At 35.2% G+C, this 14,125-nt stretch overlaps 1 protein-coding gene across 2 annotated transcripts; it reads right to left on the reverse strand.

Annotated features, from left to right (window-relative positions):
• Nucleotides 1–2,906: 2,906 nt before the first annotated feature.
• Nucleotides 2,907–6,017, reverse strand: LOC113287428 (high mobility group B protein 14-like). 2 transcript variants are annotated; one of them, XM_026536189.1, is made up of 6 exons: nt 5,841–6,017; nt 5,556–5,738; nt 4,045–4,102; nt 3,905–3,949; nt 3,333–3,413; nt 2,907–3,232 (listed from the first exon to the last, which is right to left on the reverse strand). In XM_026536189.1, the coding sequence occupies exons 1-6, from the start codon at nt 5,912–5,914 to the stop codon at nt 3,176–3,178; spliced, it is 498 nt and encodes a 165-aa protein (XP_026391974.1). In that variant the 5' UTR covers nt 5,915–6,017; the 3' UTR covers nt 2,907–3,175. The 2 variants fall into 2 exon arrangements, with proteins under 2 accessions (XP_026391974.1, XP_026391975.1); XM_026536190.1 differs by having other exon boundaries at nt 2,907–3,229; nt 5,841–6,010.
• Between the last annotated feature and the right edge of the window lie 8,108 nt (nt 6,018–14,125).

Below are 14,125 nucleotides of genomic sequence, written 5' to 3' on the forward strand. Positions count from 1 at the left end.
GTATTAAAAAATTCATATGGAAGTGTATGAGTGATATAGTTCCTTCTAATGAACGTACGGCTAGGGGTCTTAGGATACTCAAGAGATCTACGCCATATGTGTAAACAAGAAGTTGAGACTACTAAACATATTCTGTGTGACTGTACCTTCTTAGGAGTTGTTTGGTTCTCGGTTCTAATGGCTAGAAGGAGTATGCAAGATACTAATATATCACTGCAGCACTGGACCAAAGGCTGGTTTAATAATGATGTGTGTCGGATTGATGAAGATTGGATTGTGAAGATGGCTAACACTGTTTGGGAAATTTGGAAGGCGAGGTACATATGTCCTTTGAGAATATAAAACCAAATCCAATCATGGTTATTAAATTGGTCCAAGACTTAAACTCTTCGACTGGTAGCTCTATGATTGTTTCTAGACAGTCAGTCTTAAGTAATACCACAGAACCTGTGATTCGGAAAAGATGGTTACCTCCTTCATCTCCTTTCTTTTCAATCTGCTGTGATGCGTCTTTTAAAAAATATGTTGGATATACTCAAACTGGACATGGACTAATAATGCGTAATTTTGCAGGAAGCTTCAGGGAAGATACAGGCATGCAGATGGACAGATGAGTGCGGAAGAGGCTGAGTGCAAGGGTTTACAAGCTTTGATTTGGGCAGAGGAACTAGGGGTGCAATCCTGTTGTTTTAAACTCGATGCAGGGCTCGTGGTAGATGCAGTCAATAAGGATTACAAGATTGTAACATGGAAAAACCAAGCATTAATCTCAGATATTACTACTAGATTGAAAAATAAACTTCTGTGGACATGTAAGTTCATTTAAAGAGAGTGTAATAAGCCTGCAGATAAATTAGCAAGGCGCACAAGGATTTTTAAAGTTTCAAAATGTTGGATTAATCATCCTCCAAGCTTTATTGCTTCTGCAATACTGGAGGATGCAGATGATATTGGCGGTTAGCCTGATTCACGATAAATTATCATGTTTGCATAAAAAAAAAAATGTAAGTCTAGAAATTTGGATATCCTATAAGCCCCCAAATCCCTCCCAATAATAGGATCTAAATAAATGACTAATTTGGTAGTACCATTTAGTACTAAATAGCCTATTTGGATGGAATTTTGACAGGCCTAAATTCCCATATCACGACATCATATTAGGGACAAAACCTAAACATGACAATCGTGAATGGTAAGCTAAATATTCTTGATTTTGTGCCCTAACTGCACATCTATTGTATATGTTTATCCTTATTTTATCCTCGAACCGCAATCTCTTCTTATTAGGAGACAAAAGTGCACATCTTTTTTCAGGAAAGATACAAGGGAAAGCATTGTTTTTTTTATTTTGGGTTATTCCTGCTTTCAAACTACATTGTGTTACCAACATCATCTTCAGAATCTTTTGATTACCAAGTCTTATCTCTGGAGAATTCAATCCAGTATATATAACCAAGCCTAGGATCCTCCGCTCAACCAAAAGGCGCTGTGAATAAAAACATTCTAAATCCGACCTATACAAATTTAATGAAGAAGAGAGGTGGTGAATGTTCACATGTATCGAAAAGCAAGATAGATCATATCTATGAAAATAGTTTGTTAAAGGCATTACGGCCTAGAGTATATATTACAGATCCTTCAAACTTTAAGAAGCTTGTTCAAGAGTTAACAGGTAATGGCATGAAGCCCGCACCAACTTCATCAACCCTGGCGAAGAAACAACTTCAAATTATCCCCGACTTGCAAATAGAAAGTCATAGGAAGCCTGAGTCTAGTTCACAAGATTTTAGTTATACAGACTCAACTATCGAACATTATAGAGATACAGAAAGTAGCTTTGAATTCTCAGCTGATTCACCAAACTTGGGCATGCATTCGTATTCAGCAGGGTCACTGCTCCCTGACTTTATTGATTTGCAGAGCTCGTGGTCATTATATACAACCATAGACGGGTTGTTCCCATTTCAAGAGATTGAATCTAGTGACCCACTTTTCTTTCTTAATAGTTACGCTATCCAAAGTGAGAAGGAGCTCTGCATTTCTGACTATGACATGTTAGACACAGAACAGATTTTGATCTAGGACTTCTCATCAGGATGGTCAGAGTTAAATCACCGGTTTAAAATAACATATACTTAACCATGGTCGATTGGCCAATAGGTTCTATCTCTCTGTTCATTCACAAAACTCTCTTGTTTTTGTACCAAAACTTAGAACCTCATTGTTCTACATATTTTCTTTTGAGCATGAGCACAGAATGTGATATGTACATTTAATTTATTAAGTAGCTTGTAGCTTGTTCTCCTATGTAGATTAAAGAAACAATATTCAGTTGTGTATGAGGAGATTGTTTTTAGCTTCGACAAAGCAATTGGTGAGCATCTTCGTACCAAATATCATGCTAGCATGAACTAAATACCCAAGGTGCAAGTGACTTTTACAACAAATGGCCCCATATGATGGAACTATTTAGCTAAACTTGACAAAAAAAAATCTGCAGAGTCATTAGATTTTACATACCTTTTGTTTGCAAAAACTGTTATATATTTCAAGCTTTTGTTGGCCCTTCGGACACAAACTTCATGTGCAACACATGCAAACACCAAAACAAATTTTCATAACACCTGAATTGGAAGTACTTGTGGAACCCTATTGATGTGCATCACCGCATTAAAATTCAATACAAAGAAAATATAAAGGTGTTCATAAATATGAATACTCTAATAGGGTATCAGTTCTTGGAGTTCATGCAAAGTAAATATGACGACTCTAATAAGGTGTTCATGCAAGGGAAATATAAAGGTGTTCATGCAAAGAAAATATAAAGGTCTTAATGCAAAGGAAATATGACTTCTTTCATTATGAATATCAGTTTGCAACCACAAATATTCAGAAGAACGCAACAGTGAGAGAGCAAACTGTTTATATTACGGCTGAGATCCAACAGATGTACATACAAAAGAAGATGTTTACACTAAAAATTATTCTGGAGTTAGATGCTTCCAAGATCCTTGGCCATGATTGAGCTAGCCCGAAAAAGGGTTTCGTTAATGTACTTGGGGAGCAGTAGGTTTCAAAAATTAACACACAAGGATAGTTTCAATGGATAGATCTCACATGACATATATGCAGCTAATATACATTTCTGCACCTATACGCGCAATTATCATCCTTTTCAATACATCAACTCCTCATAATTGTCACCACTTCCTTGATCCTCGTCATTTTCCTGCTACAAAGTAAAAAGAAAACTCACATGTCACTTTAACAATCATATATTTTAACAAAAAATAGCTTGCTGAAAATAAAAGAAACAGACTAACTACTATTACCTTTCTTTTTTTGTACTCTGTCATAGCATCGTCAAATGCTGCTCTCTTTTCTGTGGCTATATCATAGTATTGTACTTTTTCCTGGTAAAAAACGAGAATGAAATAAAATCAGATATCTGCAGTTAAACTTAGATATCTTAGGGAGAGAAGGGGTGCTAACTACAAATTCAAAACAGAGAGAAAATTGATGTAAATGGTAGTACACAGCCAGAAATGCTAGTACGTATATCTGGTGTGGGGTCAAAGTCACCAAAAAACTAGAGCGTGATGCATCTTAACTAGTCCACATCACACTTTACGTATATGTTACAGAGATCTATTACAGGACGTGTAGACATATATGCTACGTAAATTTATATTTCAGTTCCAAGATGAGGTCATGATGGTTAGTTATTCCCAGATAGGTGTGTCACAAGCCATGGGGGTTCAAATATTAGACTCCCTCATGGACCATGATCTAATTGTAATGCTAGAAAGCATCACACTACAGTTGACAATAGACCACAGTTTTTAAAACAACAATATAGATAGATCAGGGTAAGCTGGAAAGGAGATTTGTGTAGTTGCCAGACCTCATATGACATAATCTTCCACTTCTCTCCACATGCCTTGCCAACCTGAAAAATCAGAGTACAAACTATAAGAGTAAGAAAAGAAACTGCATAATTGACGGGTAACCTAAGTGTACCAAACTATGGACATTGCTGCATACATCACGCATTGATTTGACATCTGGATTCTGTTTCTGGTATTCCTTCCGAAAATCCTCCCTTCAGTAAAAGAAAAATAAAAAGAGAGAGAGGCTTTAGAATAAAGTATAGCCTTACACATGGTACTTTAAAGATAAAATAGTTTATATATCTGTTATTAATGATTGTTATCACGGTACTATAAAGATAAAATTTCCACACCTAAAACAGCACAAAAATCAATAACACAAAACTCATTAAGTTCGTCCAGGTACTGAGGTACAGACCTAAGAGCTATGATAAAGGGCAACAAAACAGCTGCACATAATCAGTATCCACACCACTGAACCCCTACGAAAACATGAACCTGTATCAGTACCCAGCTCTTAGCAACACAAGTAACCCGATCAAACCTATCCAAATGCGAATCTCTTGATGATCCTTCAAAACTATGAGCAAGAATATATAAAATATTTCATCTTTGGATTTCTAGTCCCTATTGAGCTTTACATCTTACTGCAATTGACTTTCTGCAAAGCTTCACACAATCAGGAATTTGGAAGCACTTGGCAGTTTCGTGGACTCATCAAAACAGTTTGGAGTTTGAACATCTGCTACTTTTAAGATGTTTTCTAACTTGAACGAGGATGCATCACAGTTTAATGTTACAGCTTTGCAGACATTGCTTACAGGCAATCCACGTAATAAAGCTTCTTGCGAGTCTAACTCTTCAATGCAGAATTCAGTATAATCATTAGGCATATGTTATCTCTTCTTTCTATAAAAAAAATGATCAAAATCATTTAAAACATTTACATGCTGCAATCCATTGTCATGCCAAATCCCTAACAGTTTCACCATTAACAACAGCATTTCCAGAACAGGCACCATCCGAGTTAAAGATGTTACTTATCTAACACACAAACCCTTCCTATTGAAACTCATTACATTACCCAAAATGGTCTTACCAAGAAACATTAACACAACCTCCAAACAGCCTCTAGTTAGTGGAATTAATGTTTAGCATGAAACCCCTTACACAGATGATTTTCCAGCGCACAGGGTTTGCAGAAGATCCAATCCCATACAGAAGTACTTGTATTTCTAAATTCCTGTGTAAAGTTTATCTAGTGGTACAACCTAATTTGTCACTGTGAAATCCATGAAGCACTAGAATACACAAAATATTTTATGTAGAATCATGTTAATAAATCTTAAATGAAAAACAAATACCCGTAAATGGTTACAACAATAGCACGCTAAAACCCTGAAACAAGTTATTTAAAGTGATAGATGAATAGATTTAACATAGAGTGTTGGAAAGTCAATAGACCAAACAATAAGAAATTTCACTGCCCTTTTCAGGATTTAACATAGCATTTCACTGTAAAAAAATTAGGGATTTTATTTCTTAGGTTTTTTTGGCATTTTAGTTCAACTAAGGGTTAGGTTTATCAAGCACCATAAGATGCATTTCAATCTAGAAAAGTAAAACACATAAACAAAAGGAAAAGGGAAGGGAAATGAAGCATACAAGAAGTAGAAAAAAGCAGTTGGAGGTTTCTTGGGCATTTTAGAATCCTCTTTCTTCTTTGGTTTAGGTTTAGGTTTCAACTCCTTTGGTGACATGGGTTTTGTTATCTCAGCACTTCTTGTTGATTGTCTTGTTCTCATCGTCATCTTCTTTTCTGTTGATTTTGGTTTCAACAATTTCTCCCTGCACAAAAGGAAAAAAAGAAAAGAAAAAAAAATTCCAAAGAATGTTAAGAAAAAACTAAAAAACAAATGTGAGAACAAATATGAACAAGTCTCCACTAACTTTTCAGCTATCTTCAAAGGGTTTTCAGCAGATGCAGATAAAAAATCCTTCGTCTTCGAGGGTTTCTTTGTCATCTCAGTCTCTGCTCTTGTTCAGTCTTCCATTACTGAGTTATTTGAGGGGGTATTTATTTCATTTGGGCTTTTTCTTTTCTTTTCTTTTTCTCCACGGCCTATTTCTTCTGCTCAACCACTATTGTTGAGCCTACGTCTTTGCACTACTTTCAAAATTAAACTGTTATGCGTCTTGGTTATCCGAAAACACGAATGCAGGTTTGGTTTTAATTCTTCACAATTGGAAAGCCGTTTTCAAAGGAGCAAAAATGGGCACCTTTAGGACTTCCAAGGCCGAAGAAGCAGAAGCTCTAACTCTGATGCAGGCAATTAAATGGGTCATCTTAGATAACTTACAACAACATCTGGTCATAGAAGGAGACAATTAGGTATCTACAAAGAAAAGTTTCAACGATCGAGTGATAAAGTCTAGCAATTCTTGAAGAAGTAAAGAAGTTAGCGGGACGATTAGTTTCTTTTCTGGATTTTCATTATGTAGACAGAAAAGCAAACAGAGAGTCAGATCTGTTGGCAAAGAAAGGAAGGGAGAGCAACAATGAAGTTTCTTGGATAAACCAAGCTCCTGATTTTAATTCATATAATTGCTTTCGACACAGTCCAAGCTTATGAATCATCTATCTTAATAACATTCTTGTATCAGTTTCAGAGGAAGTTAATCTAACAGATTCAGTCATAGGAAGAATAACTCATTCTAAGTTTGTTTCAAATGAGACTGAATCTAATGATTAGCTAACTCCGCTTTAATCTATCCTTATTTTCAAAAACAAAAAAAAAAAACAAACAAAAAAAAAAAACGTCTCTACTAGACCTAAGAATGAGCCTACGTCTACCAATCCGATGAGTTAATTCAAACGTTATTGTTGTCTCAATTTTATTTTTTATAAGAAAAAGGGAATTCTACCAGAAAGGTAGAACCTCGGGTGTTACATAATAAACCTGCAGACCTGTCTCTAGCATCATGCATCGACCTTGGGTTGGAATCATGAGCAATCCTATTTGCAGATCTTAGATAATGTAATATAGTTTGTTAAGTTCAGACTTTTCCAATTAAAATTGTCTAAATGACTAGTGGGGGAATGAAAACTAGCTACGTTGACTGTCGTACTGATCTTTAGTGATTTTGATCAGCTTTCCCAAGACAAAAGACACTACTTTAAAATTTTCATCCTTAGTTTGATGGTAATCCAGGCTGGATCTTCATTGGACCTCAGTTTATTTCCTCTTTTATCTCCTTCTGAGGTTCCTCATCTTCAGCTTGGAAGTCTATATTAGCTCTCTGTAACTCTTTGGCCCATCTCACAACTGGTTCAGCTCCTCTTCTAGCTTTGTTGTCTCCTGAGATAGAATCTTTGATTCTTCTTGCTCCCACACAGAGTCATGTATGAGACATGGAAATGAAAGCATAGTTAGTATTAAAGTTAATATAATACCAAATTTCACCATATGGTCATTTGTAATTCTGCCAATGATTTCCTGGTCACAACTCTTGTAAAATAAGTTGTTCATGATGTAGTTTGGGTTATATATTACTCTACTATAGGAGCATAAGTTCTGCTTGATTTTAGTGATAGTAACTTTATTCGTCCTGATTTTCTGGAAGATTGGGTCACATATAGCCTTCCAGATAAATCATCAAATGGCAGCAAAGATAGTTATCCAGTTCTCAAACTTCTGGTGTTGCATGAACTGGGCAGCATTACCAAAGCATTGGTGGTGGGAGCCAAAGAGATTTATCTAAACTTTAGAAGCAAAAAGATAAGACATTAAACAATGGTTTATGTCTTCTTCGACATTCTTGCACAAATTGCAGATGAAATCAATGTAATTGAGAATGATAGCAGTCCTAACATTAGTTCGGAGGATTTCATGAGCACAATTCCAAACGAACATTTGAATTGGGGGAGGTGTCAAACTTCCAAATATTTTTCCAGAAAGGATTCAGAGTATTATTTTTGTATTTATCCTTTATCTTTCTGTCATATGAGACTTGACAATGAATGAGCCATTTTCTGTTAAACCCCAGATGATTCCATCTTCGTCCTGATAATTGGTATTCTGGATGTTGAGCTGGTATTCTTCATCAAACCATTGTGTAATTTGAACCATATCTCATTCTCCATAGGTACCGATCAACTGGCTGACATAGTTAAGATCATTTAGGACAGTGTTGAGGTTTGTAAATGATATTTTCCTTCCCTTGAATCCATATGTCCTCATAAATCTTGATGTGTTGACCATTTCCTATTACCCATCTGTAATATTTCTGAATGTTTTTCACCCCTTCAAGAATGCCTTTCCATAAGCAATAGTCGGTTATTTTTGGTTGGGTGTTCATTCTGATCACCTCAAAGTCACTAAAGTGATTAGCTTTCATAGTAAAAAGACCATACAGAATATGGTTCAGTGAATAGTCTCCAAGCTATTTTGGTGATCATAGCACTGTTGAAAAAATGTATGTTTCTGAATCCAAGCCCTCCTATCTCTTTAGGTTTGCAAGCTGAACTCTGAGAAGTGAAGCATATGCCTTTGGGTTTTTCAGGGTATTTTTTCTAATAGAAATCTCTCTGAATCCTATCAATATCCTGGCAAATATTTTTTGGTAATTTGAAGCAGTTCATCTGATAAATGCTGAATGTTGAAGTGACACTAGATATCATAGTTGTTCTACCATATGGAGATAAGTTTTCACTTTTTCAGCCAGCCATCCTGAATTTGATATTCTCAATGAAGGTTTGAAAGCTTATATTGTATTTTTTTTTTAGCAAATATGGGTGAACCTAGGTACTTGTCTTTGATATCAATTTTTTTAGTACTTTATAAGTTTTGAAATAGGTATAACAACCACACCCTATAATTCGTTCGACAATCTGTATGGACTAGACTGATATTTAATTCCGAGAGCACCAACTTAAAAGCGAGAACCAATCAATAATTATATCAAAGAGTTTTTATCTCTTTCTCAATACAATCAGAAATTCAAACAGGTAGAAATCCGCGAGCCTGATTGATATGAGAAATAACTTGGATGGTACCAAAGACTAATGTCCAAGTGTCAATCAAGTTCTATCCAACAAACAAGGTTGGATTTATCAACTGATTGAACTACACACAATCTGTGATATGTCAATTATATAAACAAATATAATGCAATAAAGAAATAACACAAACACCATAAATTTTGTTAACAAGGAAACCGCAAATGCAGAAAAACTTCGGGACCTAGTTCATATTTGAACACCACGTTGTATTAAGCCGCTACAGACTCTATCCTACTACAAGTTAACTTCGGAATTCAATGTAGTTGATCCCTAACCAAGTCTCACACCGATTAAGTTACAGTCGCGTTCCTTACGCCTCTAAAACCACGTCAGGTTCTGCGCACTTGATTCCCTTAGCTGATCTCTCCCACAACTAAGAGTTGTTACGACCCAAAGTCGAAGACTTATAAACAAATTTGTCTCCCACATATATGTTTATCCTTTATTATGTTTTTGTTCCATATTTTTATACAAAGATCAAGGTGAACAGGAACCAGCAAATAATCCGGTCTTATACTCCCGAAGAGCAGTCTAGAAATACTAGTAACCTCACAATAATCTAACTAATTAACAGAAGAAGTTATTGTGGAATCACAAGAGTCTGAGAAGAAGAACTATTGTGATTACTTTTTATATCTTACCTATCGGAGAGAAATCTCGTGTAAATCTTAGAGAAGATAAAACTTAATATGATAAAACAAGTAAGATCAGAATACGCAACTACATAGAAAATAGTTGGATATGGCTTCACGAACCCCAAATGAAGTTTTCAAGTCGTTAACCTAGTAATGGTTTTGGAAAACCCATGTTAGAGGAGAATCCACTCTAGTTTGCAACTAGGACACAAGAGTGTCGGGATTAGGTTTTCCAGTTGGTAGAGTTCTCCCTTATATAGTCTTTCAAATCAGGGTTGCTTACAATCAAAGCTAAGATAGCTTAGTAACAAAGCATTCGATATTCACCGTTAGATGAACTCCTGATTTAAGATTCAAACTAAGTCTGCTTAGAAACTAAGGAATCAATCTCCACCGTTAGATGGTCTTAGCTTGTTACACACAAATGAAATATACTTATATTTAGATATGGTTTACCGTACCTAAACGTGTATATTGGTTTGGCTCGATAACAGTTAACCGAAGTTACCCATATCCCATATGAACACTTTTGTCTTAGCGGTATTCATCTAACACTTCTAGGTCAAATATGATGATCAATCAATCATGATAGATAATCAAATGAACATAATTGTGTTTCAAATAGAGTTGTTCAATTGTTCACTATCTCATAGAAATATATATGAACAAATTGAAACGAAAACGGTTTCATTCGTAATAGTACAAAATACTTATACCAGAATCAACTCATGAACATTAAGCCACAGTTTACAAAGTTATGATTCTCATGAGTATGAGAATCATACTTAACGGATTTTAGAACTTAACAACTGTGTTTGCAAACTGGGTAGGCGAACAACAGCTCCGGACCTTGGCCTAGTCAAGCCATTTGTAAACCCGGTTCGCGAACAACCATTCCGAACCCAACTCAGGTAAACCCGTTCACATATTAGGTACGCAAACAAGAGTTACGGACTTTCTCAGATAAATCCCTTCGCATACTAGGTACGCAAACAAGAGTTCCGGACCTGAATCATCATAATACAGTTCGCATACTAGGTTTGCATACTGTGTTGTATCCATACATGGGTAATTGTTCTACACTCTCATTTCAATCATTGAAACATCCTTGGAAAACGACAATGGTAATCTCACACACATCACTAGCTTCAAGTACTTTTCAATTGATCGAATGATCAATACGAAACATCCCGAGATAACATCAAATGACTGTCTCACACAGATCATATAACATGTTCAAGGTAATTTTCACATGATCGTATTTTGACTTAATATTTATTTTCCAACAAATAAATTATCTCCAACTAAACTCGTCAGGAATACGATGAACATAGCTAAACAAAAAGCTTCCAATACGTATTTCGATAAATAGATAATCAAGCGCGATAAAATCGGCTCGAAATATCAAATGTGTATAATGTAAAAGTCTATATAGCTATACGATTTAGTCTCATTAGAAGATATAATAGAATATACTTTTGAGTGATAGATAAGTTTTAGTCTCCACATACTTTTTGTTGATGAAGTTCCTCCAAGCTCCTTAGTAGATCTTCTTCTTCAATTGGTGAACGCCGTGAAGTCTAAAGCTCAACTACACATTATATCCTAATCCAATAAAGCTTTAAGTAGATTAGAAATCAAGTATATAGTTTTGATCAACTAAACTTCACAAACAAACTTGAGATAGCAATGCTTGCGAGTTCGACCGAGCAGTGCTCTAAAGATTTCTCCCTTTGTCAATTTTAGTGACAAAACTATTAATACACATGGATTAAAAAATAAGTAAAATTTATAGCTTCTCATCCATCATGCTCGATTCCCTTGTCTCTTTAACTTTCCTTGAATTATTCGTTACTCCAAGTACTCCGGCGATTCTGAAGGTGTTCAACTCAGCATCATTGTTGTTGAAGATCCGTAGCCATCACAATAAAAAAACAGATGTTCTCAGTCATTGTTATATAATATCATGGTATTATATATAATCAAAGTCAAATTGTATCATAACTTTGAAATAATACTATAGTGATATGTATCACTCCCCCTTAGTCAATACTTCCATCTTACAATGAAAACCACTCCCCCTTACATAATGATCGTAAACCATATGTATGTAGTGTGAACTACCAAATAATTCTCCCCCTTTTCGTCAATATAAATTGCCAAAGGTATGAAAACTACGAGATCATAATGAAATTTTCGAAAAAAATATTTCATGACTAAAAGAGAACATATCAACTTTGTTTTGATGATTTCACATAGTCGATACTTAGTGTAATCATCATAGAGTTTATAAAGATACAAGATAACTCCTACAATATTCCACAGTCGCACTCCCCACAAAGATATGGTAATTAAGCACAAATTCAATTAAAAAATCTCCCCTATTTGATGTCATTCCCAAGAGAACAACATGAGCGACCTTGCTTTTACGAGAAAATAAGGATTTCTTTGGACATTAACAAACCACATGGATTTGTATCTATTAAACTCGAATAAATTAACCACAATGAGACCTTATTGATTAATTTAATAGTAAACACTCAACATAAGAAAACTTACGGAGCCATACAGTACTTTCACATAAAAGTGGTGAAAAGGCGAGGGTACCCAAATATACCTCAAGCTAAAACTTTTCCTACCTATAAGTTCTTTCTCCGAAAGTGATTGTTTATGGACTGAGTCGATACAATACAACTAATCGGTTCACACTTCGTGTGATCATCTATGGATGCGAAATCGAGACAATACAACAACGAAGTATGTTTACTTGATACAAAGGTTCGGACTTAACCAAACAAAATAGGAATGCTTATCAAGTAAATAGGAATTAACGTTTGTGTAATTTAATTTAATTATAGTAAAATAATTAAATAAGTCACGTACTTGGACCAATCCCTTTGGTTCGTATTCCAAACAGTAAAGGAACAAGAAATCTGTTTGGTATCAACTTTATTCAACCAAGTGATATGAGTCGGACACAGGCTCTTCCGTTTATCTCAACATAAACTCCTTCGTCAAGTCTAGATCTATCTTATGTTCAATCACCCAAAGGTAATCGATTAAGATTAAGCCAATAACACCTTTAATCAGAAGAACCGTTTTGATGCCGATCTACTCAATTAATCAATCCAATCTACCACAAGGATAAACCGATAATCCTCTTTTACCGAAACAAGTATTGTGCACACCAAACATTGTAAAACCCAAGTCAGATCTTCAATATCTTCTTTGTCTTCAAATCTTCTTAAATCTTCAATAAAAACCTGCACACAATCACTTGAATCTCTTGTGATCAATCATGCACATAATGGAGTCTGTTAACATTGGATTATCACAAGATCGTCTATAGAACTAACAACAGTCTAAAGATCCATGTCGAAAATCTGAACTAGTTTGAGTGAATCTTATATCAGAAGAGAAGATTCTCAAGTATAAGCAAACTAGGTGCAATCGGATTTCAACCACCGTTAGTCAATCAAATCAATCGAAAACAAAGATAAACCACAATTATCTAGTTTCCCACCAACGGGTCGCGCTAGAGCTTCTCAATCCCAAAGAAGACTTTAAACTGAGCCGCCGTAAGAGATTTCACCTAATTAGATTACTCTCCTCTCCGATAGGCGGATACACCAGTAACAACAACAAAAGAGTAAATCCGTTGTTACGGAGGATTAGTTTGATATAAAGGAAAACTTCGTGTATTTATAGACAAGGAATTTTGGACACCAAGAACACAACAAGTTGTGAGCGGTTATACTCTATCACACATATTGGTTGTTCGTAAGATATGCAATGAATAACAAAACCCATAACTCCTGGAAATTTACTTTTTCGGTTCACAAACAAGTTTATGAATTTACTTCCTTAGAACACATGTAAACATTGTTCCCTATGATGAAATCCTCAACTCATACACATACATAATCACAATAGCATTCAAATAATTATGGCGATGTCTTATCTACAAAGTTTAATGGTTAAGCAATAAAACTCGTATTGTATTCCTTAATACTATGTCTATCTAAAGTTCATATATGCTTCCCAGTTATGTTTTCAATATGCACGACTTGAAAGATACGTTAGAAAATGAAGCAGTTCAAGTCAAATATCACTAACCTCAAGTGGAAGGATGATTGTTGTCGTTGTATCTACTTGCTTCTTCACATCTTCAAGACTTCGTAATACTTGTAATGTCTCATATCCTAATACTTTCAAGCTAACCTATACGAAGTTTAACTCTAGTACATAATCAAGCGACTCTTAACATGAGTTTTGATTCACTAAAATATGACAACCAAACTTGACATACCAACGCTTGGTGGGTTCAACCGAGCAATGATCTAACAATCTCCCCCATTGTCAATTTTAGTGACAAAACTCTTACATCATATGGATAAACAAATTACAAGAATTCACTACACTCCGCTTGATTCCCGATTCAACAACACAGTAAAACTGCTTACATTCAATACTTGAAAATGTCGTCGTTGACAATATAATGACAAAGCAAATAATCCCCCTAAGGAAGATAGGTAGAT

Source organism: Papaver somniferum, chromosome 6 (genome assembly GCF_003573695.1).
Source record: "Papaver somniferum cultivar HN1 chromosome 6, ASM357369v1, whole genome shotgun sequence".
In the NCBI taxonomy this organism is placed as follows: Eukaryota; Viridiplantae; Streptophyta; class Magnoliopsida; order Ranunculales; family Papaveraceae; genus Papaver; species Papaver somniferum.